This window comes from Ctenopharyngodon idella, chromosome 22 (assembly GCF_019924925.1).
Source record: "Ctenopharyngodon idella isolate HZGC_01 chromosome 22, HZGC01, whole genome shotgun sequence".
Lineage (NCBI taxonomy): Eukaryota > Metazoa > Chordata > Actinopteri > Cypriniformes > Xenocyprididae > Ctenopharyngodon > Ctenopharyngodon idella.
The window spans coordinates 5,067,598-5,093,741 of NC_067241.1; the positions used below are offsets into that span (position 1 = coordinate 5,067,598).

The window sequence follows — 26,144 nt, forward strand, 5'->3', positions numbered from 1 at the left end:
ACGTTTTTATGTGTGCACATATTGCGAACAATAATGTGGAACAGTGAGCTCCAATATGTCAATATGAGTTAAGATAGCTAAAGACAAAGGAAGCAAGAAGAGACCTTTTCTTGGATCCTTGATATTAGGGCTGGGCGATAAATCGATAATTATCACGATATAATTTTCCTTGATAAAATTATAACAAAATTTTGATTAATGTTCAATATAATGTTTATGCATGATGCAAATAATTCTGTGCATATATGTTGCCATTACCAAATTGCCTAACTGATAAGTGCTGCCATCCAGTAAGATTCAAGTTTGGTGCAGAGTTCTCCCATACAATCCCTTGTGATTAAACTAGTTTAAAGCCAGTTGAAGCAGCGCTGACATTCTGAACAACACTGATGTGGAAAACGGGAGAAACACTGTAACAATTCAGTTAGAAGGCTTTTCAATTCACAAGTCGCCAACATTTACCCTGATTCACTGTAATAACACTAGCTAAACCATCAGATTGTGGCATAAATGTGGTATATGTTATATTATATTAAAAATGTAGACATTGAATGTAGGCTATTAAAGGAGTAATGGAATATAATTACAGCATTTGTATACTAAATGTCTAAGGGTACTGTTTTTCATAACAAATACCATAGAAACAATATAGTTACTATTTACTATGATATTGAGGTGCAATGCATGGTTTAACCTGTGGTTAACATGATCTAAATACTATGGAAATCCAAATTTCTCTCTATAAAAATGAGGTTTTTACAGATATTTTTGTTAATGAACATAAATTTACATCTGCATCCAAACTCAAGATACTATCGCCCAGCCCTACTTGACAGACATCGTAACTACAGTCACTGGTGTGGAAGACCTGCACCCCATTCCTAAAAAGTGTCTTACCAAAAGGATATAAATAGGTCCATCACATATCAAAGAACAACTTCTATTATACACAGGAAACTAAATAAAAGACACAAACCTATGACACTCTTGGCAAATGATGTCCGCATAAGGGTGGCAAGGCCCAGGTCACCAATCTTTACTGATCCAGTCGGGCCTGTGATGAAGATATTGTCACACTTGAGGTCACGGTGCACAATGGGTGGCGTACGTGTATGTAGGAACTGAAGACCCTTTAGGATTTGCCTGCACCAGCTGCGTAGAACCTTGGGCTTCATCACCTTAAAGCGCTTAAGGTACCTGAAGCACAGGAAAAACAGTCATGAGTTCATAATGAAGTAAGAAGTTTGCACCCTTACTGGATGTTGATAAATTGCCTAAATGGTAAAACAAAAAACAAATGAGTAACATTTTGCACATATACCACAAAAAATGTTATTGGATAATAACGGAATATGGTGCAAAACATTAATCGTTTACAGCCAGGGCCCTAGCTGGTTATCCGGGGCCCCGTTGCAGGTTGTTTCCCCCCTTGAAATCGTGTTTCTGATAGCATGCCCGAGGGAGGGGGTGAGGGTTTCTATCTATCTATCTATGTACCTATCAATGTATCCATCTATCTAAATATATATACACACACATAATTCATAATATAATATTATCATATTCATAATATTAATATATTCAATTACAAAGAGATAAAATTTCAAATGTAATGATACACACGTTTTGAGTGTTCCCGAGGTCATGAGCTCAGTCACTAGGACGATGCACTTCTTGCCTCTAAGAACAGACTCCCAGGAGTCATAGAAACGCACAATGTTGGGGTGCTGTAGACCCTTCAGCATTTCAGCCTCCTCTTTAAACCGCTGCTGCTCCGCCTTGGTCAGCTTTCGATCCTGAAACATAAACGAACACAAAACATTAAATACTGTATTAAATGTCAGTAAAATACAGTTTGTAATAATTTAAAATTCCATTAAAACTGTTTAACTCTTGCCAGTCTACATCTCCACTTCACAGTAAAAAAACGTATGATCTGAAAAAAATCCCACTGACTTGTACAGAAAGAGGAAAAAAGCAGATTAACTAAACCACAGACATGTCTGAACCAATTATGACTGTACTTTTAAGCAAAAATGACATAAGAAATGGAACAGCTCTTGATTCAACATCCTCTTCATGAAAGATATAATTATGCCCACACCCAAAACTGCTCTCGAATGTCCTATTAATCATGTTAATGACCAAGTCATAAATATGACTAACTATTCTGTGATTTCATATAAATGTGATTTAAATTATCACAGCAAAGTACTCATAAATTATATTGTATTGCCTCATTAATGATGAATGTCAGCATACCATGATAGCACAGCACACTTCCAGTCACTTGCTGCTGAGAGAAAATGAGTTCCCCTTTAAAAAATGTGCTGCGAGAGAGGAATGTTCAAAGCTTTGTATCCATTCAGTTTTACTGCAAGAATGTAACCCTCCCAAATACGCAGCGTTATGTCGGTCATCAGCGAATCTGCCATCTTTGGTGGTTTCAATAGAGCACTATGGCAGGTGGGGTGAAGGGAGAGATATTTGGAGGTGTATTCCGACGGCTGATCACAGCAAAATGCTTGGTTCAGCATGGGCACATGAGCTCAGCGAAGCTTCATAGACAGTACACTACTGATTAATGGTCACCAGGTGGCGCTGGCAAAAAGGATATGTGTGACAGGGAGGCAACACCCAGCATTAGCCTAAAAAAAAAAAAAAATCACATTTCAGCCACAGCGGCCACCATGACCAGATTGCCCCAGTGTGGCGGATGCTGATTAAATCCCTTCGCTGGCACACAGTGGGGAAAATGCCACACTGCCAACACCAAGCACACACTCACTCCACTGGCAAACAGCACACACACTTATGCAGACATGCAACACACTGATGATTAACTATGCTCACCTTGAGCAACCCCACGATACTAATAAAATAATATTAATGCATGAAGACAATAAGACCCTTTCTACAAAAAGTCTAAACCTGTGTGACTTTCTTTCTTTTGTGGAACAAAAAAAGAAGATATTTTATTTAAAGAATGTTTCAACTGTTTGTGTCCATACAATGAAAGTCAATGGGGTCTAAAACTACTTTGGACCCCTTTTGACTTCCATTGCATGGACAAAAAACAAACATTTGTTTTTAAAATATAATCTTTTGTGTTTATCAGAAAAATGAACATTAAGTTTTGAAAAAATATGAATTTTCATTTTTGGATGAACTATACCTTTAAGACAAGCTGTTCTTTGTCTCTTTTCTCCACTGAATCTGAACAGATGTTTAAAAAGCCACCCAAAAAGGCTTGTAATCTTTAATCTGCAAGATGACAAAACATCTCTCTGGTTTCTGATTTCATAGACGAAAAAAAAAAAAAAAGAAAAAAGAAAAAAAAAAGTATTGTCTGTCTAACTGTGATAATCTCAATAGATTCTAGTGGGTCACTTGGTACATGTAGCTGAATACAAATGAAGTATTGAGATTCCTTGACCCTTTGAGACCCTTTGAGGCCTTTGAGTGTTTGTTTGTGTGACCTACATGGATAAAATAAATCAAAGATGTCTGGGTCAGAGGCCACGACAATAGTTATGTAAGCAAGAGTAAAATCAACAACCAAATAAATGCAAAAAATGCCAGCTTTCACAGCTCAGCAAACTCACTGCATGAGATTTATAGACATAATCTTACTTTAATTTCTGTAAACAACTTTGCAATGGCCTGCTGTCTATGCATCAACAAAGAGGGCTAATTTCTGGAGGCTGCTTTGTAGCGTACAATCTGATTTGCCATGTAATGAGGTTTCTCGTGTTAAACCTCCATCTGTAAATCATGTCATCCTCTCCCTCCTTCTCTCTTAAGTCATAAACCTAGATGTTATTTTGAGGAAGTATTCTATGAAAGCTGAGGCCTCTTGTTTTCTTTTCCTCCTTTCTATGCCAGTAAGTTATGCGTAGGCCCACAACCAATTGGCCCGCAGAACTTTGACGAAAGCGCTGCATAATCCAAACACTTGTCATTCACAAAATTCTTTGCATACATTTCTGTTCAAAAGTTTGGGGTCAGAAAGTTTATTTGTAAAGACATTAATACTTTTATTCCGCAAAGATGCATTAAATTGGTCAAAACGTGACAGTAAAGACATTTATAATGTTACAAAGATATTCATATTTAAAATAAATGCTGTTCTTTTGAACTTTCTATTCATTCCTGAAAAAAGGATCATAGTTTCCAAAAAAACAAAAGGTAAGCAGCACAACTGTTTTCAACATTGATAATAATAATAAATATTTCTTGAGCACCAAATCAGCATATTAGAATGATTTCTGAAGGATTATGTGACATTGAAGACTGGACTGGAGTTTTATATTGTATTAATATTTCACAATATTACCATTTTTATTGATAAAATAAATGCAGCCTTGATGAGCATAATGGACTTCTTTCAAAAATATAAAAAAAAAAACCCAACAACCACAAGCTTTTGAATGACAATGTACATCACCTTCTGATTTTACTTGAAAGAGTTTTGAAGAAGCTAATCTGAAAATGCTTTCAACTCCCAATAAAAATGCAGTACTCTTTAATTTCAATTCAATGAGTCATTTGATTCCAAAATGATCCTAAATCAATTCTGCTCTTCAGCAACTGTAAAGGCACAAATATTTGTCATGGTGTCTCATCTGTAATTCTGTGTGAAGGTTCTACATGAATATGTCTGCTTTGATCAGCTGGAAATCTGCAGTAGTATTTTCTATGCAGATTCTATGTGGTGTTAAATGCTCCTGTGTATGCATGTTTGTACAGTGCAAGCATACTTTTCATAGTATAAATTCCACTGCAGATGTGCGTTCCATGCCGTTTTTGCAGCGTTGCACACGGCATGGCACTTATCTGTAATGCTTGGCCCTGTGTAAGCATTTTCAATGACCAGAATTATTAATAATTTAAATTCCGATGAATTTGAGGATCGATCCGGAATCGTTTAGGAAAGCATTACGACGCATCAGTAAATCGATTTTTCCCCCACCTCTTGCATGTACACAGAATTAGTGCTGGCATAGTCAAGATTATAACCAAATATATTAGATTGGTGTGACCAAATGTTAAAGTTGAAGAATGCTTCATTGAAAAACCCATACTGATCAACCACTAATCTGAAATGCTTCTCTTTCCCATTTTCCCTAGAACTATCAACATTAAGCTTATAATAGTTACAAACAAACCCATACATCAGTAAAAGAATCACCCCCTTCCTTGAACTTTGACTGATTATTTCCAGTGCTACAACAAAGTTTCTTTGTGTTGACAGATGCTTCCTGTTTTGTGGTGCACTGAAAATTCGTGCTGAGCTCTGTATCTTGTGGCTGAAAGCTAACATGAGTGCATCTGTATATGTGTGTGTGTGCGGGTGTTTGTCTGAGCATCCATGTGCAGCCCTGAATGCTGAGTTGGTGTCTAAGACTGTCTCGTAAGGGCGCCTCTGACTGTCTGTGTTTCACTGGTCCTTTGCCCTCTTCATAGCACTGTCTTGTCCTGGTATTAAAACATTATGTTCAGCAATATCTAGGAGAAAGTCATTAGTCACATCATGCAAAACCAAATGGACAGTGTTTTTGTGCTATTGTCCGGTTATCCGGCTGACAATTCCCTTTTAAAGGGATAGTTCATCCAAAAATGAAAATTATCCCATGATTTACTCACCCTCAAGCCATCCTAGGTGCATATCTTCTTTCAGACTAACAATCAGAGATATATTTAAAAATATCCTGGTTCTTCCAAGCTTTATATTGGTACTAAACGGGGGCCGTGTTTTGAAGCACAAAAAAAAAAAAAAACATCCATCCATCATAAAAAAAAATAATTCATACGGCTCCAGGAGGTTAATAAAAGCCCCCTGAAACGAAGCAATGGGTTTTTGTAAGAAAAATATCCATATTTAAAACTTCATAAAGTAAAGTAACTAGCTTCCGGCAGACGGCCGTATGTATTGTTTTGCGGCGGAAGAGCCAGAAGAGCATGGCGCGAGGACGAATGTGGAAGCGCAGAGAATAGAGCAAAACAAACATCGGTCAGGAATTAGAAGTCTAAAACGAGAAATGTTAAAGAGAAATGTCAGAGGACTTTGATATAAGAGAAGAGGAGCTTCAGTTTGTTGCCCAGCCATATTTGTTTAACCGTCTAAGCTTACGCTACTCCTACATCGCATCAGGGGGTTACTCATTTGGCGCAAGTCGACTTGCGCAGTATGCGTACAGTTGTCTGGCAGAAGCTAGTCGTTTTACTTTATAAAGTTTTAAATATGGATATTTTTCTTACACAAACCCATCGCTTCGCTTCAGACGGCCTTTATTAAACCCCTTGGAGCCGTATATATTATATTTATATAATGGATGGATGGATTTATTTTGGGCTTCAAAACACGCCCCCTGTTCACTACCATTATAATGCTTGGAAGAGCCAGGATATTTTTAAATATATCTCAGATTGTGTTCACCTGAAAGATAGTCATATAGATAGTCATATGCACCTAGGATGGCTTGAGAGTGAGTAAATCATGGGATAATTTTAATTTTTGGGTGAACTATCCCTTCAAGGAATAACAGTTAGAGAATTAGAACCTGCACCTTGACCACATAACTATTATGAGATGCTGAAAGTTACCAGAATTTAAATTACACGGTAACACTTTACAATAAGGTTCATTAGTTAACATTAGTTAACATAAACTGATAATGAACTGTACTTATACAGCATTTATTAATCTTTGTTAATGTTAATTTCAACATTATTAAATTATTAAAATCTTGTTAACATTAGTTAATGCACTGTGAACTAACATGAACAAACAATGAAAAGCTGGATTTTCATTAACTAATGTTAATGAAGATTAGTAAATACAGTAACAAGTGTATTTACTATGGTTAGTTCATGTTAGTTAATACATTAACTAATGTTTAACTAATGAACATTAATGGAAAGTATTACCAATTACACTTAAAACAAAACAAAAAGTTTGCAATTTGCACTGAAGCTTGGTAGTGATAAAAGCTGTTCAATATATATGGCTTAGTAGTCACACAAACGACGGCACACAATGAAACAAGAAACAAACCGGTCAGGCAACCTGTCAACCACACTTTAAACATTATGCAAGTTGAGTTCCCATGATGAAGATGTGTCTGCTCAGTTTGGCAGCATGTTTGTTCAGTAGTCAGGTGAGGCTGCAGTAGCTCAGGCTACCGTAAACAGCGTAAAGCCTAAGCCAGCCTGACCCTTTACACAAAAAGAAACACTTCAGGACCTGTCACCTGTTCAGCCCAAAAAACTCCCACAAAAACACTACGCATGAATGCTTGCTGAGCTCCCGCTTGTGCTGATGAAACATAGAGAGAGAAAGTATGCATTAGACAATACTGCGTACATCATGGCTTTTAAATTGAATTTAGCTCTGCCATCCATGTTCACTTATCTAACTGAATTCTCTGATCCCTATGGATGTGTAAAGCAATCATGACTATCATCTTTTTATTACTGTGCTAGTCGATACGCCTTTTGGGTTTAACTGCAATGAAGAGGAAAGGGAGGGTAGATGATCAGCTCATATTACTAACACATTCACTGTAATTCAGCAGCATGGCAAAAGCAACATAATACCCACTAGTTCAATGTACTGCAATGAAGACACATGTCTGTCAGTGTATGTGTGTGCGTTAGTGAAAAATAAGACACAACCAGAAACATTTAGATAGTTTAACTGAGCAGTCCTCCAATAACTAATCAATTCACTAATACGAGCAACTGGTTGCATGTCAGAATTACTCAAATGTATTAACTCCTCAAAAGTCTAATAGCTAGAACAAAAATGAATACATATTACTCAAAGAATCACATTTTTCAGAAATAACTGAACAGACTGATGCTTGAGTCACTAATAACAAATTTAGTCATCATTTATGTCTTTGATATTATTCATTAAGCATTTCAATTAAAAAAACAGAGCTCAAGAATGTATTATATATATGAAGGGTTTTGAGTGGTTTATGGCCTATCTTGCATGCTTTATTTTTTATCTTATGAATTAATTTTGTTTTCTTTTATCTTCTGTGTTAAACTGTACAGCACTTTGGTACAACACGTTGTTTTTAAATGTGCTTTATAAATAAACGTGAACTTGAATATGATTTAGGGCTGCCCCCTAATAGTCGACTAAATGTTAGTAGATGAGAAGAGGCTTAGTCGACCAAATTTTAATTAGTTGGATAGTCACAGAAAAAAATAATATAAATAAAAGTCACCCCAGGAATTGGCAAAGTCACACAATCCAACAGACAGGCCCTGTCCCAAATGGCACCCTAAACACTCGTGGTCTTCCTATGAGTCCGCACTTTCGTGGCGTAATGCCGGTTTGACTGTCGGGAAGATGTCTGCTGTGGAGCTCGCACCAGTGCGGCTTGGAAAAAGTGCGCTTCGAGGACGCATATCGACCACAAAGAGGGCGCTTGAGAGCACCCTTCTGAAACCTAAAATTGACAAATGGGACACCCTACGGTCTTGTGGACACATGCACGTGGCAGCCATTGTAAGTCCACAAGACCGAAAGTGCTATGAAGCTTACCATTTGGGACAGGGCCACAGATTGTTAACACGGCTGGTCCATGTGGTAATAATGTCGGGCAGGAAATCCAAACGTTTGCCTTTTTCATTCACCGACCTCAGTCATGGCTTATCATTTGAAACATGTTAGTAGTAGCTTAATGTTAGTCACTGCTGCTCGCTCTAACAATTTTAACCTAGATAAATGTGCGCTATTATTAGGTGCATATCCAAGTGTTCGTGCGGCGTGTGGAAAACATATGAGTACAGCGACATGTTTAACTTAATGTGCAATTGTGCATTTCTCTCTATAGACAGACGCATCCACTGCACTGCGGAGATGAGAGGCAGCATCATCAACTTCATCTTTGTTGCCGACACTGACTCAGAAATTACTAGTTTATTATTAAATTATTGAAATGTTCAGACAGCCCCCCCCCCCCAACACATTCATAATCATTACTTTTGCCAGTGCACTGCGACAAGCTTTATGTGTGAGCTTGAGCGCTTAATTTATATTTTAAAGGCTCATTATTATGGTTTAGCATTTCTCTGTAATGTAGAACATTGTTAGCAGTTACATTCTTTCTCAGCCTTAAAACTTAAGCATTTTCCGATGCCTCCTCCCCAGTATATATTTAAGTAATTAAATTAAATTGTAATTAAACTTTTTCCAAGTTACTTTTTTTAAGATAAATGTTTTAAAGTTATATTTAGTTAATTCTTACATACAATTGTTTTGATTTATTAGTAATTTGTAATTATTTAAAAACCTACTTATAATTTATACAAGTAATTTAATACATCCTGTGATGCAGTCAGTAACCTCATTAACTAAAATGAAAAGAAAAAAAAAAAAAAAAGTAGATCAAGAATCGTTTTAGAAAATTGGATCGGATCATGAGGTGCCTAAAGATTTCCACCCCCACTGAACAGACAATATGTCTGAATGTGATCCTATTGAACATTGAGGACACTGACCTTTTGCACAGACCGGGCAAAACGTCAGTGAGTTGTTCTCAGTTTAATAGAAGGTTCAGAGCTCTGCCATCAGAAGGAACATGTTCACACAGTGTCATTACCTCAGTTTCTCTTTTACTCAGAGCCACATTATGTCACTGCATGTCTGACACTAAATTTCACCACAACTGATGGGGTGAAAAGTTCTGCTGCATTCACGGTACATTACTCTGAATTAAATGAGTTTAGTCTGGGACAGAGAAAGAGAGTACAATTTAGTATTGCTAAAAAGCACTTCTGACTCACAAGCATGCATCTTCATTATGTCTGGCTAAAATAAAATGATTCACATGATGCTACAAAAAATATAATTAAAATCACAAGTCTTGTCAATGGATTTTGTGACCACCGCTTCCACAGCATGTAACTCTCCAATAAGACCCACATCCAGACTGTAGTAAAAACCACAGAAGATCCCAATCCAAATCAGTAGCAGTACATATATGAATACGATTATTTATATTGTTTCATATACAGTTTCAGCTGATAAGTGTGCTGCTTGTCTATTTAGAAAAAGACAAGCGTCCAAAGAAAAGCAGCTTTATTTTTACTCTTTGTAAAATGTCTAAATCAAACAATTTTTCTATGGTCTGGAGTGTGTTTTGTTGTGGCAGGAGCTGAGCTGGGGCAGACTGGTCTGGTTTGGGCTGCTTACATTCAGCCAGTTGTGTTTCTGCGTGAGTTGTGCTGTCTGTGCAGGCTTTTTGTTCAAGCCTGACAGGCACCCACTGTAATTAACTCCCTGGATCACCCTGTATACTCAATCACACGGTCAGATAGAACACCCCTCCAACACTGTACGCCCCACACACACATACACATGCATAACAAAGGCACACAACACTGTAGTTCACGTGCCAGTACAGAGCTGCAAGGAGTAGAGAGCATAATAATAAATCTCTAGTAATAAATGCATGTGTAAATGAAAAAGTAATAAATGAACAAAAAACACCCAAAGACATAAATAAACAAAGAACATGTTTAGTAAATATTTATTAAGAGCTTTATATGGGACAGAACAGAGGGAGGAACTGAAATATGAACATCTATTTCCCACTCTTTCAAGTGTTTTAACACAGCTAATCCTCATCTCCTTTCAGTGTGTGTGGACTTGTGTGTGTGTGTGTGTGAGTGTGTGTGTGTGTGGGGGGGGTCAGCGTCAGGTTATGCCCACATTGTGGGGACCAAATGTACCCACTAGTATACACTGAAAGCACACTGAATGGTCCCGATGAGGACAATGGCTTAATAAACATAATAAATATGAAAATGTAAAACTGCGTATCATAACTAAAATGTCATAACTCAGACAGGCTTTTCTCTTCGATCATTTAGTCCACTTAAACCCCGTACCTTTTGTTTATATGAGTGTGTGGGATAAGGTTCTAATGGGGCTTTTGAATGCAAGAAATGAGGTCTTGATTAGCTAATGCAATTAATAATTATCAGATAAGTTGCATATATAAGTGATAATGATGTAAACAAAAACAACATAAGTTCACATTTGCTCTTGCACTGATGATATAACAGTCTTTTAGCTTTTAAAGCTTTTAAAGGTAAGGTGTCATTAAAGGACATGCTGGCCAGACGGAACCATCTTCAACAAACAACCTGGAGGCTGTGGAAGAATATCTGTCTAGCCAGATCCGCTCGCCTTATTTAGCTGCAAAAATAGCCAAATTCACATTACAGGGTTATACACTTGTCCAGTTTTATCTGGATCCAGGCCATTTATAGAGAACAAAATCGTCACCGAAATGACAGAACAACATGCCTTCTAACCATCACTACTGCTCTTACTGGCACCCAGTACAAATCTGTCTGGACTCAGTGAGGTCGTAGAGAGTTGCACTGTTCTGAAATAACCTAAGCTGTCCTTCACCATGTCCTTATATCATAGTAAAATGAATCTCATACCAAATCAGAATTATAAGTGAAAGCAATCTAGGCCTCACCTCAGCTGACATGAACAAGTTATTTAAAGTAAGGCCAAACCCCAGACTCAAGTTATGAATGATAGATCATTATTAAGAATTGTTTCATGAGAATTCATAATATGAATGAATACCCAAGGAAGCAATTTTGTTATCATCAGTTTTGTGCTTATGTTAATTGTAATTAAAGAGGATTTGCGCAATTTTGCCTGTGGCGAGGAACTGGTTTTATGAAAGACAGAGCGTGCATGTTTTCTTTCGCTCCAGGATTGCTCAGAGCGGGGTTTCTCTCACCAGGGAGTGAGAAATGGAAAACCCAGAGCGATTACAGAAAGCTTTGAGTGGTGAGAATAAATCCTGCTGTGTACTGAATATCTGCAAGGCTACTTGTGTTATGAGGCCACAGTACAACACAACTCTCTCTCATGTAAGACTGCTCAATTTTATTTTTACTTTCGTCTTAGGGTCATCTGTAATTATAACTGAAGCTTTAAAAAATGAGTGCAACTGCACTCACATGAAAGGCCAAAGGCAAAGCCTTGCGTTCTTATGATTTATTGCAAGTGCATTAGATCAGCTTGTTTGTGCCCCTCTGCATATATAACTACTCAGGTTTCTCTCTGGGACTGATGCCATGTTAATCTTCTATTTGGCTCATCATTCACCCGGTCCTTCTCTCACACTCCTTCAGCACTTTTGATTGTATTATACACACTGTATAGACTTCATACTAGAATGTTCTTGACAATACAGCAGTCACTATGCAGGTTTGGCTGATGATTAATTGTCATGCAAATAATTATGATTGCCAATTCAGTAGACTTTTCTGCTTATGTCACTTAGAAGCATGATATAATGAATGATCTGAGCAAATACTTGTAAAGAAATATTACACAGGTTAGAATGACATAAATTTAAGTGCTCAACAGTAAAGACTTTTTTCAGCTGGTTTGGTCAGACCAGTGGATCAGATTTTTACTTTATTTACTTAGTTATTTTAGCAACATATTTTTGTATGCTCCAGAAATAATATAGTTTTCTCCATTAAAAGAAAAACTAAAGTTTTTCCATCCAAACAAAACAAAAACTAGGTTTTAAACTGGCGATAATAGCTGAAAGTTAGCTATAAATTTATAAACACTTCTGCTAGCTACAAGTCTATCTTGGAAAAGTTTAAACAACATAGAACACATCATGGAGTGAAATCTCTTTCTCTCTGTAACCGGCAGTCAACAAAACTGTTTGGAATTATGTTAATGAGGAAATAAAGTGAAAACAAAGCACTTTGTGTTTTAACAATGTAGGCCTACATTATAAATGAACTGCACAATGGACTCAAAGCAAAATTCACACCTACTGTGATATACTGTGATATAGTACAGTAGTGTATTGTAAACTTGAACTCACATAATGCACTACTGTACTGTAAAGGCATGATTTTTATCTTCAAATTCCCTTATTTGGATGAAAATGTGTGACTGTAAAAAACTGCAAGGGACCTACACGGTACTCATTACAACAGAACATACACTAGCACAATCATCACATACAGTTTCTTAAAGGGTTAGTTCACCCAAAAATGAAAATTCTGTCATTTATTACTCACCCTCATGGCGTTCCAAACTCGTAAGACGTTTGTTCATCTTTGGAACACAAAATAAGATATTTTTGATGAAATCCGTGAGCTTTCTCGCCTCCAACAGACTGCAACGTTATTACTTTCAAGGCCCAGAAAGGTAGTAAAGACATTGTTAAAATAGTCCATGTGACTACAGTGGTTCAACATTAATGTAATAAAGCGATGAGAATACTTTTTGTGCGCAAAAAAAAGCAAACAAATATAATGACTTTAACAATTAAGTGAATAACAATTTCTTCTCTTCCCTGTAAGTCTTCAACGTTGTTCACATAGTTCAGTGCTTCCAGGTTCTACGTCAGAACGCCGACTATGTATTGGTCGACACGTTCACGTGAGCACCACGACGCAGGATTTGGCCAATAATGAGTCGCCATTCTGACGTAGAACCTGGAAGCGCTGGACTACATGAACAGCGTAGGAGACTGAGATGGAAGAGAAGGAACTATTGAATAAAGTCGTTATTTTTGTTTATTTTTTGGGGGTAAAAAACATTTCTCGTCGCTTCATAACATTAAGGTTGAACCACTGTAGTCACATGGACTATTTTAACAATGACTTTACTACCTTTCTGGGCCTTGAAAGTGGTAATAACGTTGCAGTCTATCGGAGGCCAGAAAGTTCACGGATTTCATCAAAAATATCTTAATTTGTGTTCCAAAGATGAACGAAGGTCTCATGGGTTTGAAACGACATGAGGGTGAGTAATTAATGACATAATTTTTTTTTTTTGGGTGAACTAACCTTTTATCAGACCACATTGTCTCATTCTGTGTTCTTCACTGTTCCTTGTCCAAGCTTTTTGGGAAACGCCAATAACCACATTGTGTCAAACAGTTCGCATCAGGAATCTACCTAAGAGATGGATAGTTTAGTTCTGTATCACATTACTCTCTAAGCAGCAGCATGGACTGTTGGGATCACGGAGGCTTGAGAATGCCTCCTGAACCCTGGAATCATTTGCTCAATCTCAGTCAACCGATTACACCACAATCCATACCGTAATGACTAAAGTGAATAATATTACAATCACTTTATCTGTGCACATGCCACATTCTTTTATGTTTATGTCATGTCAAGTACCAGGCTGACATAAGCATAAAGAGGAAGGTGGAGGAAGGATGGACTGTTCACAAATAATGAATTGCGTTTATTTGCGCATGCTGTCCGCATTGTTTTAACTCTATTTCAGATAAGCAAACACATGCTGATATATCACAAACTAAAATGGTGCAACTGTTTAGTGAATTGGCCCTTTAGTGTGTGTGGGATTAGCTCCAAGCCAAACACATGACTCCCAACCTTTCAACACAAAGCAACCAAACAAACCACACATGATAAAGAGAGAACTGAGAACAAATATCAGATTGCTCATTCAGTCCCTGCTTTGCCATTTTTCATTGTTCCTCCTTTACTCTGTCAGAGTATTCCACCACGGTACCCTTTGCTTGTTTTTCTGTTGTTTGTTTAGAACTGAGTGTTAATAACATCCTGGAAAACTAACAGCTTACAGCAACCAATTTATCTTTTTAACATCTTTCTACCATTTAAAAAAAAAAAATCTACAGGTGAATTAAAACTAAATGACCCTTATTAGCCCACTGTTTGTACACATTAGTCGAATCATAATAAAAGTACATCGGAGAGTTGTTATTCTCCGCTTTTGTTTTGCTACAGGCAACAAATTGCCATTCTTAAGAAGGAAAATCTATCCAGTCCATCTATCCATGATGAACAAAGACATGATGTAGGCCAATAACAACACAGGCATGAAATTGCTGCATCGTGGTATAGCTAGATTTAATAATGTTTTTTAGGATAATAAATTATATGGTTGGACTAATTTAGCTGTTTAAAATGATCAATGCAGGGTTTTTCGTACTGGGTTCTGGTGACCCCCAAAAAGTCGCAAAGGGGGTTGGGGGTAGTAACTTAAAAAAAAATCTCATTAATAGTATTGGAATTTATTAATATTTTTCACATTTTTCCGTAATTTTACATAAATTTTAAAATATATAGATATATATATATTTATATTCACAGTAAATTACTTATTCATGATGTTAAATCACAATTTTTTTATTCTATTGACAGCCCTAGTTTTAAACAGTAAGAAAGACAAATCTGTGGTTTATAAAAGTTTTCACATCAAACATTAACAGTGGGATGAAAGAAAATATATTTGAAAGCCCCTAAAACAATGAATAATAATAAATTCAAGACTAAAATTTCATGAAAATATGTAGAAAAGTCCTTCTTTTGGCACACTGAGAAGTTGAGGATGAATATTAATTCATTGCCTTTGTCCACTGACAAATTTGAATAAGGTGGTACCATGTAAATGGTTCTTCTCTAAATAATCTCCCTTGATTGGACCCATGATTTACATGCCACTTTAACCTTTTAATCAATAATGTGATTCACTAAGCCTCTTACATAGCTGGTATTAACCTCCTCAAATGAACCTTATTGGCTAATTATTGTACTGACGACAGAGTGCCATTTTAGTGCTGAAATGCAACAGGCTCTCCTCTCAGCTGGCTGTTTTGCATGCGCTGAAAGACTTCACTTCATGAGAGGATTAGAAAGGACACGTGACATGAAAATATTTTTAATGGCATGCTGGCTAAGCTACTGTATGTTAAACAGTCTGTTGTGATAAGCAATCAATGCGTTCCGCAGCCGGCATATACTTATGCGTGCCCCTCTGTTGACAACACCATCATGAAACAGTTGGGTCCCTGTCGCAAAACCAATTATTCAATGACGACTTTTCCTGGAAAATACAATATGTAGTGGGCAACAAAAGGTTCAGCATCATGGCAAAGTCAAAAAGATTCCACTTCACAACAAGAGAGCCTCGTTGTTTGTCCAGTTCATTGCGCCGTGAGTAGGCTTGACCCTTCTCTCCCACGGATAGTCTCTGTGTAATCTATAAAGCTATTGAGCTCTGACTTTGAAACTCTTTTTTTCTACTGTTCTCACTGCACTCAACTGTAACAGCCTGAAGAGAAACACAAGAGGCTAAGATTTCACCAACAAGCTCGGAAAACTCCTGAGTAACAGCATCCTAATTCAAACCAGCAGGGCTAAAGCACTTAGACTGAAAAACATGATACAACTCAAATTCCTGTCCAAGAAAAGCAACCAGTACTAATCGCTGCTATCGGCCCACCATATAGCAATGAAATGTCAAAACCTTTGCTACTAAAGTGCATTAGTTGTATTAATACGGTAACCATAACTCATTTGTGGGTAAACAAGACTCACCTGCAGTTCACACCAGGCAACTTCCACCCAGGTTTCCGTGTCTAAGCCTTTGTAAACAGTTTTGAACGCTCCCCTGCCAAGTTCGATGTCAAATTTTAGAAAACGGCCACCGGGCGAAGTGGCGACGGCCTTCATCTCAGCCTCTTCTTCCTGTTCTCTATCTCTCTCCTTCCCCTTTAGAGTGGCCGCCGAAAGGCCGGTCTTATCAGGATCCTGTGTGCCTTGAGTGCCATCCTCACCCAAGGCAGCCGAGGCACTGGCGGGTAACTGCTGGGCTCCGCTGGTGAAAACAGAGTCAGAGGCACAAAACTCGAGGTGAGGGGCGCTGTGAGGGGCGTCGTGGGTTTCTTCCACCTCATCGTCCTCTTCGCATATCTCCACGCTCTTTCGGAAAAAACGCTTGTTCTCCCGTTTCCTGCACGGTTCTTGTGCTGCTGGGGAGGAGGGCATGAAGAAGGTCAGAGGTCTGACCGGTTCATCCATTTCTTTACTGTCCTCCACTCCGCCTCCTCCTCCTCCTGCGCACCACGCTCTCTTTTCCTGTGTCTGGGAGGAGGGGAAGTCAGACGGCGTGCTGTGCATCCTCTCTCTCTCACGGGCAGCCCTGTTCCCCTGGTCATTCTCCTCCTCCCTCTCTCCATCAGGTTTCTCTCCAGAGGACTCCTCCGTGGCAGTGGGCTCTCCTGGGTCCGTCGCCATGGCGATTGACCTTTCCCACTCCTCCTCCGCCGCCCCCTCCTGCACTCTGGCTCTCTGTCAGTCCCCGTCTCTCTCACTCAGTGATCACCCTCTCACCCTCTTATGAAGTTCCTCAGCCGTCCTTCCAGTGTTGCCAGCTGTCAGCGACAAGAATTACTCTCTTATCTTCCGCGTTCCCTTGAGTTCACAGGAGTATCAGAGGGTGCTTGTTTTTTTTAGTATATCCGTGCAAGTTAATTCAGTTTTTGCTGTGTACTTTCCTTATCTCCATTTCCTACATAAGAGTTTCTTATGGCTGGCTCAGAGGTGACTGATTCACAGGAGAGTGAGGGGAGATTTTCAGGTGTATCCTATAGAAGAAAAACACAGGGAGTCATTGAGTATTTGGCTCAAGTATGAGCATTTAACAACCAATCACATAATGTCACAGAAAGGGACACATTTTTCATTATATCATACACTACAGATTTTTTATTTGATGTTTTTGAAAAGTCTCTCTATATTTCATAAATTCAGCAATATGGTGAAATATTATTACAATTTAAAATAACTGTTTTCTGTTAAACATTTTATAATGGCACAGCTGAATTTTCAGCAGCCATTACTCTAGTGTTCAATGTCACATGATCCCTCAGAAATAATTCTAATATGCGGATTTGGTGCTCAAAAAACATTTCAGCTTACATTTCATTTCAGAAACATTGAGCTTAAAAAAAAAAAAAAACAGCATTCAATTGAAATAAAAAATCTTCTGTAACACTATAAGACCCTGTTACCACCTTTTATTAATGAGGGGCGTGGGGGGCGTATTATTGTATTGATTTCCACCCCGTTTCCACCTAATATTTTAAATCCGTCTCTTTTGTTCACTTTCAACCAATTCTGTATTGATTTCTTTGAGGAAAGGGTCTATTTTTTCAGATCTTTCGATCTAATGGACAAAATTAACTTGCGCAATTTACATATGAATACGCACGGAGATGACGGAAAAACAGAGCATCAGCTTTCGTTTCTGCTCTGACAGCGGCAAGACAATGGTGAACGCAGTGAGTGTATGTTAGAAATCTGGAATGGTGAGAGAACATTGTGCTTGGTATGTTTTTCATCCTCAAACCAAACTTGGGTCTTCAGCTGATAAAGTTTAAATGGCTAGCCCACTTCCCATAATGTGTCTTTATAGTGGCTGTTCGAACACATTCAACCACACAAGCGTTTCCACTACGAAAGCAATCTGGTCGAATGCGTTTTCAACTACCTGGAAGTGGTCAAAAGCGGACAAGCTCATAACATTTTAGACCCCGTTTACACCTGTATTTAGCGTCCTCCACTTGTGATCTGATCGACCAAAACGCATCTTAATACCAGGTGTAAACAGGGCCTAAATGCCTTTACTGTCACTAGTATTAATTTATTTAAAGCATACAAAAAAAAAATCTTACTGCCCTCAAACTTTTAAACGGTACTATAATATTTATTTTATATTATTATTATTTTTTTTTTAATATGAAGGATGTTTTTAAAATAACTTCTTAAGCAAAGTTCTTTCATCAACAGCCTTGATTAAAAAACTGTGGTGTAAATATTCAATTTAACAAGCTTATTACTTAAATTATACATAAACTTAGATAAAGCATTAAATAAAAATAAAAATATCTATATACTTAATTTTTGGTACAATTAAGAACCAGGGACAGACATCGTTACAAGAGGGTAGGACTAGCAGTTTACAGTCTGTAACACTGGGCCTGCATTTCACAGCAACTCCTATGGCTGTTATGCCTGTTCAAAAACTGTCCCTAAAAACTATTCAAATGCCAAGGGCACTTAGAACAACTTGTGTGAATGAACAAATCCATTAAAGTGATTAGTAGTCCATCTATATTCTAAACAAGAGCCCTCAAACAACGAGGAAAGTAAATGACTAATCCAGTAATTAATTAAGCTGTCCAGAAGCATGACGGGAACCTAGTGCATAACAAATCTAAAAAGTGCCAATAAATATTAGCCATTAGAAAAACCTAAAGGAACACAGAGGATTGTGATGGATTAATAATGAATGATGGCATAAAGGACCTTTAGGTTTAAATAATTCAGAGGCAGAGCAGATACAGAATGAACATGAGTGACCATCACAGATCATCGCTAAGGGACCATATGAAGTAAAACCATATTAATTGTAGTCAGCAGTATTGCCCCACATGGGGAGCATTATAGCTTCTCATGTTTGCAGTGAGTGGATTTTAATTGTTCCGACCTCTAGTAGTGTTCTCCATGTACATTCAGATACTGCAACACCTGACACGGCCTCTCACAAGATTCAGTGCTCCCTTAGACCCATAAAACCTACCTCTGCCTCCTATCACAAACTTAATATCCATATTTTTCTCTCTGGTGACATCATTATCTTCAGCTCTTCTCTTGTCATGCACATCCATCAGGTTACCTTGCTACAAACAACATGCTAATAATAACAACATGACTGATTCAGAGGTGGAAAAAGATGCACCCCACTTTCTCTCAGGAAATAAAACTGGGAAAACAAAGGTTAACTATTTATTCCAGTTGTTATGGAAGTAAAGGTGAAATAGCAGGAAATGTCTATTGTGCTTTGAGCATGTGAGAGTAAATTACACATTGTACAAAACTACGCCTGCATTCGAAAGCTTAGGCAGCTGAAGGTACCTCACAAAACTGATTTCAGACAGACTTCTGAGGCAGCATAGTGGTTTAATAACAAGGAGAGCTTTGGTGATAAAGCGAATATTTATTTTCTAATTTCTTGCAAGAAATGTCATCAAAAGTGGAAAAAGTTGTCAAAAAACATACTTTTACACACAAACTGACCACCAACCACCACTTTCAGACACCATAATTATTTTTTAGTTCAAGTCTCACAGAATGTTCAAGGCAGCAAAGGATACATCTATGCTGCCTTCAAAATTTGAAAAAGATATCTCAGGAGACAGGAAGTGGCACGATCATTGTATTCGGAAGTGTCTTGTTGTCTTCCTACCTCCGTATGCTGCCTGCGGATGCAGCATTTGTTAGCTTTCAGAAAAACAGGCCTTTAAAGTTGTTTAATTCTGCTTTTGGAAGAAACATCAATAAAAGTTCTCTTTACATTTTGTGTCTGTACTTATAGATTTCCTGAGGAAAATACCTTGAAATGCAGGTTTAGCCGGTAACTCTGGTTTATCTAAAAACCATCTGCAGGTAAGTTAAAAGTAAAATGCAAATTGAAAGAATATGCTCTGTCTGTCCCTCTCCCACACACACACAAATGTATACTTAAAAATACAAAGGAATAGCACATGAGGTGTAAGCAAGCAGGTAGTTCACATTAGACTAGTTGTACTAGTTGACATCAGCAACTCCTAAACTTCCCTGCAATCTTACAATGATCATGACATGAATGGCATGTCAGGAAACAACTGAAAAGGCTTTCAGATCTTATTTTTAATGTGTGATTCATTTGACTAACAAAAAGAGGGAGTTGCAACAGTCGCATCGCAAAAAAAAAAAAAAAAAAATTATATATATATATATATAACTGACTTTTGGGATAGAAAAGGTCATGAATCAACATCAACAACCCATGAAAGGAGGAAGTGCAGCTTTAAACACAAGCTTATTTGCCTTTGTCCTCAGGGCAAGGAGTTAACTTGAAAACTGCATACCGGACAGAGTGATTACAGAGAACGTCACAAACGTATATCAAACACATCACTCACACTCTCACTCTCTTCCTCATTTCTGACACACCGAATTCAGATCATGTCAAGATCAGATATTCTTTCATTGCATCTATGGCTATATTCCCACAGCAGAAGAATATGGTTGTCAGTCCTGTTTAAGAGAGTTAAATACAGTTGTGTTAAGTACATTTTCACAATTTATTATGAGGTTCGACATTGTACTGTACACACAACAGCGGACAGTAGCGGATTTAATAATGACTAATCTGAAAAGTGAATTGACAACATTATTTCAAAAGAAAAAAAGGGACCAACCGAGTGGAAATGCACCAAAATTGTGGTTACTGAAAATTTGGAACAAAGATGCGAATACTGGCAAGGATTCTCAAGCATTTCATAGGGTAAAACGTTAGTATATGTAAAGCAAAAGTCAGTTTTTACACATATGGAGATGTTTTAAAAATACTATATCATATATTTTAAAAGTTGAGCATAGATGTTGGTAGTAACACCACTCGAAGGAAGAACAATACTTTAATGTTTTCAAAAAGATATCTCTTACACTCTCTTATTTAATTTGAAAAATACAGTAATACATTAAAATACAGTATTATTATAATTTAAAATAACTTTTAATATACATTTTTTAATTTATTCCTGTGATGGCAAAGCAGAATTTTCTGTAGCCATTAGTGTCACATGATCCTTCAAAAATCATTCAGGGACCATATCCACCACAGAAACTTTCCCCATGAATAGGGACTTTGGGGAGGTACTCTGTGTTTCAACCGCAGGAACCAGGGTCTAAATGAAATTCTGGGTGAACATTTCCCCCTCAGAACGTCCCTGCTTGCGAGGTAGTACTTTTTCAAAGTTCAGGAACTTTCGGGGGTGGGACTGGGGTGCTGAACATGCTGATTGGTTGTCATTTGTCCTTTGCCTAATCGTCACGGTACTTTAGACCAGGATGGAAATGCCGACAGCAACAGGTGTAGGGGGGAAAAAAGTTCCTGGGACAAATTGTTCTGGGTAATTTTGGTGGAAATATGGTTTAATATGCTGATTTGCTGCTCAAGAAACATTTTTTTTTATTATGATCAATCCTGAAAATGGTTGTGTTTCTTAATATTTTTATGGAAACAAGGATTTGTTTTTTCAGGATTCTTTGATGAATAGAAAGTTCAAAAGAACAGAATTTATTTGAAATGGAAATCTTTTGCAACATTAAAATGTCTTTACTGTCACTTTTAAACAATTTAATGTGTACTTGCTAAATAAAAGTAATATACATATATATATTTTTTTTTAATCTTACTGATCCCAAACTTTTGAATGGTAGTGTGTAATCACTAAACTATGTTTTTTTTAGTTTTCGGTGTCCAGTGTATCTAGAATTTCAGTGCATCATTAGTTATAAATAAAATGCATACTCCATAACAATGGAAACATTTTAAAGGTGCAGTAAACGATTTCTGAGAATCATTGTTGGACACTGTTGATATATGAAATCAACCCAAACAAACACACCCCTCCCTTCATTAATCCGCCCCCAAAATGCACGAACATGCAGTGCAAGAGTGGATGTCTCTTTATCATAGCAGAAACTAAGCAATAAAGCAAAGATGATGAACGAACAATAAGGAAGTACAAAAATGAACATACAGTACATGAGTATATACAAGAAAGAGTTTGTTGTTAGTTGCCAGCAGCACACACACTCAAAACCAATGTTACTCGCGTATGGAGCAGAAACAACACAACCTCGCCGTCCATTTTTAGGCCTTCTCGCTTAGGTCTCACCAGCACTGGAAAGCTCTTAAAGCTCTTGCCTGATCATAACCCAACTTTTCCAGTGATATTCCTCTGACCTTTCCTCTTTTGTAATGTCTCTCAGCCATCTCTCTTTCAACAGTCTTTCTTCAAATCTCTCTCTTGCTCACTCTCTCTCTCCTCCCCTACCATAAGTGTATACATGCCCCCTATTGCTGATTGGCTACAATTTGTGTGTTGTGGTGCTCAGTCCGATCCACTTTCAAAAGCATTTTTAAAAAATAAAGTTGATGATACACAGGGCAACTTTTTTTAAACAATGTTGCCGGGCAATGTTGCTTGGGCACTTTCCCATTGAGAGTGAGCAACAAATTTCTATATTGATACTTTAGATTGGAGGATGTCAGAAAATTGCCCACGACCAATCAGAATGCTAGCAGGCGATTGGCTAGGAGATTTCAGAAAAAATTCAAACAAGATGGCGGCCTCTCAGCGGCAGTGGAGCGAAGAAAAGGAGAGTGAACTTATATCTTTTTACACTGGTAAGTTGTCGTGTGTCAACTCAAAACAGAGAATTTACCTCATTTAATGCTTAAAATACCAACAAGTGTCTAATTTAATGTGTGCGGGCTGTAATTTAGCCATCGAATGTTTTCAGTTAAATACTAAAAAGACGCGTTCTGTTTAATGCCTGTAGTGGTGTAGGCTGTAGGGCGTATAGCATGTGAAAGTAGCTTTTGACGCAATCGACTCTGGTTCGAATCCGCTTTTTGCCAAACTCACTCTTCTTCCTTTTCCTATCACAAATCAGATTGGAAAGGCACTTATATTTAATAAAAACGAAGAAAATATTTTAAAAGTTGAAATAAAGTGCCTAACAAGTGTTTATAATAAAGTATTTATTGGGTTGGCAATAGATTTGCTCCTCTATGATTGGTTGCTGCAACTGTCTGTTGCCCTAATTAGTTGCCCTGTGTCTCACCAGGTTGCCCGTTGACAGCAACATTGCTCAAAAAGTTGCCCCGTGTATCATCACCTTAAGGCTGCACTGATTCTGCACTTAATTTACACAGAACCAAAGCACAACAAGAACCGCTTGTCACTAGGGGCTGAGATGGATCAAAGCTGCATATTTTACCTTTTAGTGAGCATTGAATATGCTGTATACACACTGTATACACACTGTACACACACACACACACACACACACACACACAAAACATTTGGAGGCAGAACCTCCTCAGTGTAGCCTTAACTTGCTGGTGTAATTTAGCATACAATGCTTTAGGAAAACCTGAATATACAGCATTGAATATGCTGTATACACATTGTATACATACACACACACACACACACACACACAAACACATTTGGAGGCAGAACCTCCTCAGTGTAGCCTTAACTTGCCTGTGTAATTTAGCATACAATGCTTTGGGAAAACCTGAATATGACAAGCCTGGTCATCTCTGAGGATGTTTAGTTTGGTATATCAGCTCTGTTATTCTACATTCTCATCTGTCAGTAGAGCATGTGGGACTAATCATGACATACGGCATTCAACCTCACCCAGATGTATTGCTAATTTGAATATCCGTGCCTGTGATTTAATCCTCTTTGAAACGTGCAAACGCTTTCGCTAGGTGGGTTTAAAAAGTCTGACAGGCTTTTAAAGTGCATCAACTGCAGCTCACATTAGACAGGATCTTCGTAAATGTCTCTGATATCACTTTATCATGCCATACCCGAGCTCTTCTTCAACAACGATACAGCTAATCAGTGCACTGTGTTGTTAAAGCACTCACTCTCTCTCTCACACACACACACACACACACTCAGTATGTTGTCTGCTCCCACAGTGCACTGAAACTCCAAACACAACAGGCACTACACAAAAATCGAGCTCTCTCTGCCTCTCCCAGTTTTTTCATTGCTCTCTTCACCGGCATACACACATTAATCCCCTGGAACTGAGCAGGCTCTGCTGATTTACTGAGGCAGACAAAGAGGGAGCCAGGGAACACAGCGTGTGTGTATCTGTGTGTGTGTGTGTGTGTGTTTAGGGAGGGGGCAGACAGAAGAGTTTGGGGGTTGAGCTATGATGAAGCTAGATGAAAAAGTGTGGATAAAATGGAGGAGGGGGGACAGGAAAGGATTGTGGGTAGGAAGAGAGGACATCAAGGCTTTAGACAGCCAGTCGAGGGGGAGACAGATAAAGGGGGAGGGGGGTTGTGTTGAAATGGGTGGGAAAAATGTGTGTGAATGAGAACAAGGGAGGGAGATAAAGGAGGAGGGGGGAATCGCACTCACACACAAAAAGAGTTGGGGAGATTTTCCTGAGATAAAATATGTGCTAGTTTGAGTGTGAGTGACAGCAGTGACAATAGACAAAATTCCACCACAACAAAACCAACTTAAGTTTGGGCAAGTGGGAGTGGAAGAGGTGTGGAGCAGAATATGAGTATGATGAAATCACCAAAGCAATAAATAAAATGGAACTGAATAAGTGACAGACAATGTTTCAATTGTAAATAAATTGTGCAAAGCAAGTAGAGCAATTTTGTTGACAATGCCCAGACATAATCCAACTCCGCTTAAGTTCTTCTGCCTCCTAAAGCAGTGGTTATCAACTAGGGAGCTGGGTCCCACTAGGGGCCTCAGCAAACTTCCAGGGGGGCTCAATAAGTCTTAAATATTAACACAATCTTAATTAAAATACTACAAACACACACACACACAAATATGTACAACATTAAACTGACATCATATTTAGAGTTTATTACAAAAAAGTTACCAGATATCATCTTAGATAGGAGGGCTTTCTAATATTGCCTCAGACAAAGGGGATCCTTGGAGTCAAAAAGGTTGAAAACCATGTCTTAAAGAGATAGTTAGCCCAAAAATCATCTTCACTTCGTTCCAAACCTGCATGCCTTTTTTTCTTCTGTGAAACAATAAAAAGAACATAATTTGAAAATGTCTTGCTGGTTTTTTGCAGAAGAAAGAAAGTCATGCAGGGCTGTAACCACACAAGTGAGCAAACTATTTCATTTAATTTTAAAGTGTCAGGACGTGTAACAACAACAAAAAGTCATTTTAAACTGGACCCTCAGACATGTGCTGTGTCTTGGATTACTGAGGTATCTACATAATTTACAGCTTAGTTTGCAACCGAGTTAAGTGCCCATTCGTGCTGAGATGAAAAGGTCAGTTTGCAGTACAAGAAAGGTCTCGCTATGGTCATATGTTCTTTGTCATTTCATTCTGATTGACACTTAAAGGCAAAAATCATCAAATGTATAATTTGAGATTGTGGATCTGCATTTGCTTCAGGCACTGATGCAAGTAGGCTGGATAATTTGCTGTCACAATTGATTTCTTTTTAACCAGTCACATCAATACTCTTTCCTCCACCACAGTCTATTTTGTAGGAAAGAGAGATTGTGTTATGATTCACAATGATAATGGCTATAAATTCAAAATCTTGCTAAACCTGACTTAAAATTTAAAATAAGCTATGACCAAGAGGACCCAGCACAGCATAAAGAAAGTAAATGTTACTAAATAAAATGTGATGCTTGTAGA

The 26,144-nt window shown here is 37.9% G+C and overlaps 1 protein-coding gene across 8 annotated transcripts in view; it reads right to left on the minus strand.

Annotated features, from left to right (window-relative positions):
* Positions 1-26,144, minus strand: part of si:dkey-151g10.3 (serine/threonine-protein kinase WNK3) — a 53,975-nt gene that overhangs the window by 24,622 nt on the left and 3,209 nt on the right. For all 8 annotated transcript variants that reach the window (XM_051879275.1, XM_051879274.1, XM_051879269.1 and 5 more), the window contains exons 2-4: positions 16,399-17,447; positions 1,624-1,796; positions 977-1,197 (exon numbers count right to left, since the gene is read on the minus strand). In XM_051879275.1, the coding sequence (XP_051735235.1) occupies positions 977-1,197; positions 1,624-1,796; positions 16,399-17,097 (1,093 nt within the window). In that variant the 5' untranslated portion in view covers positions 17,098-17,447. The remainder of the gene's footprint in view (positions 1-976; positions 1,198-1,623; positions 1,797-16,398; positions 17,448-26,144) is intronic.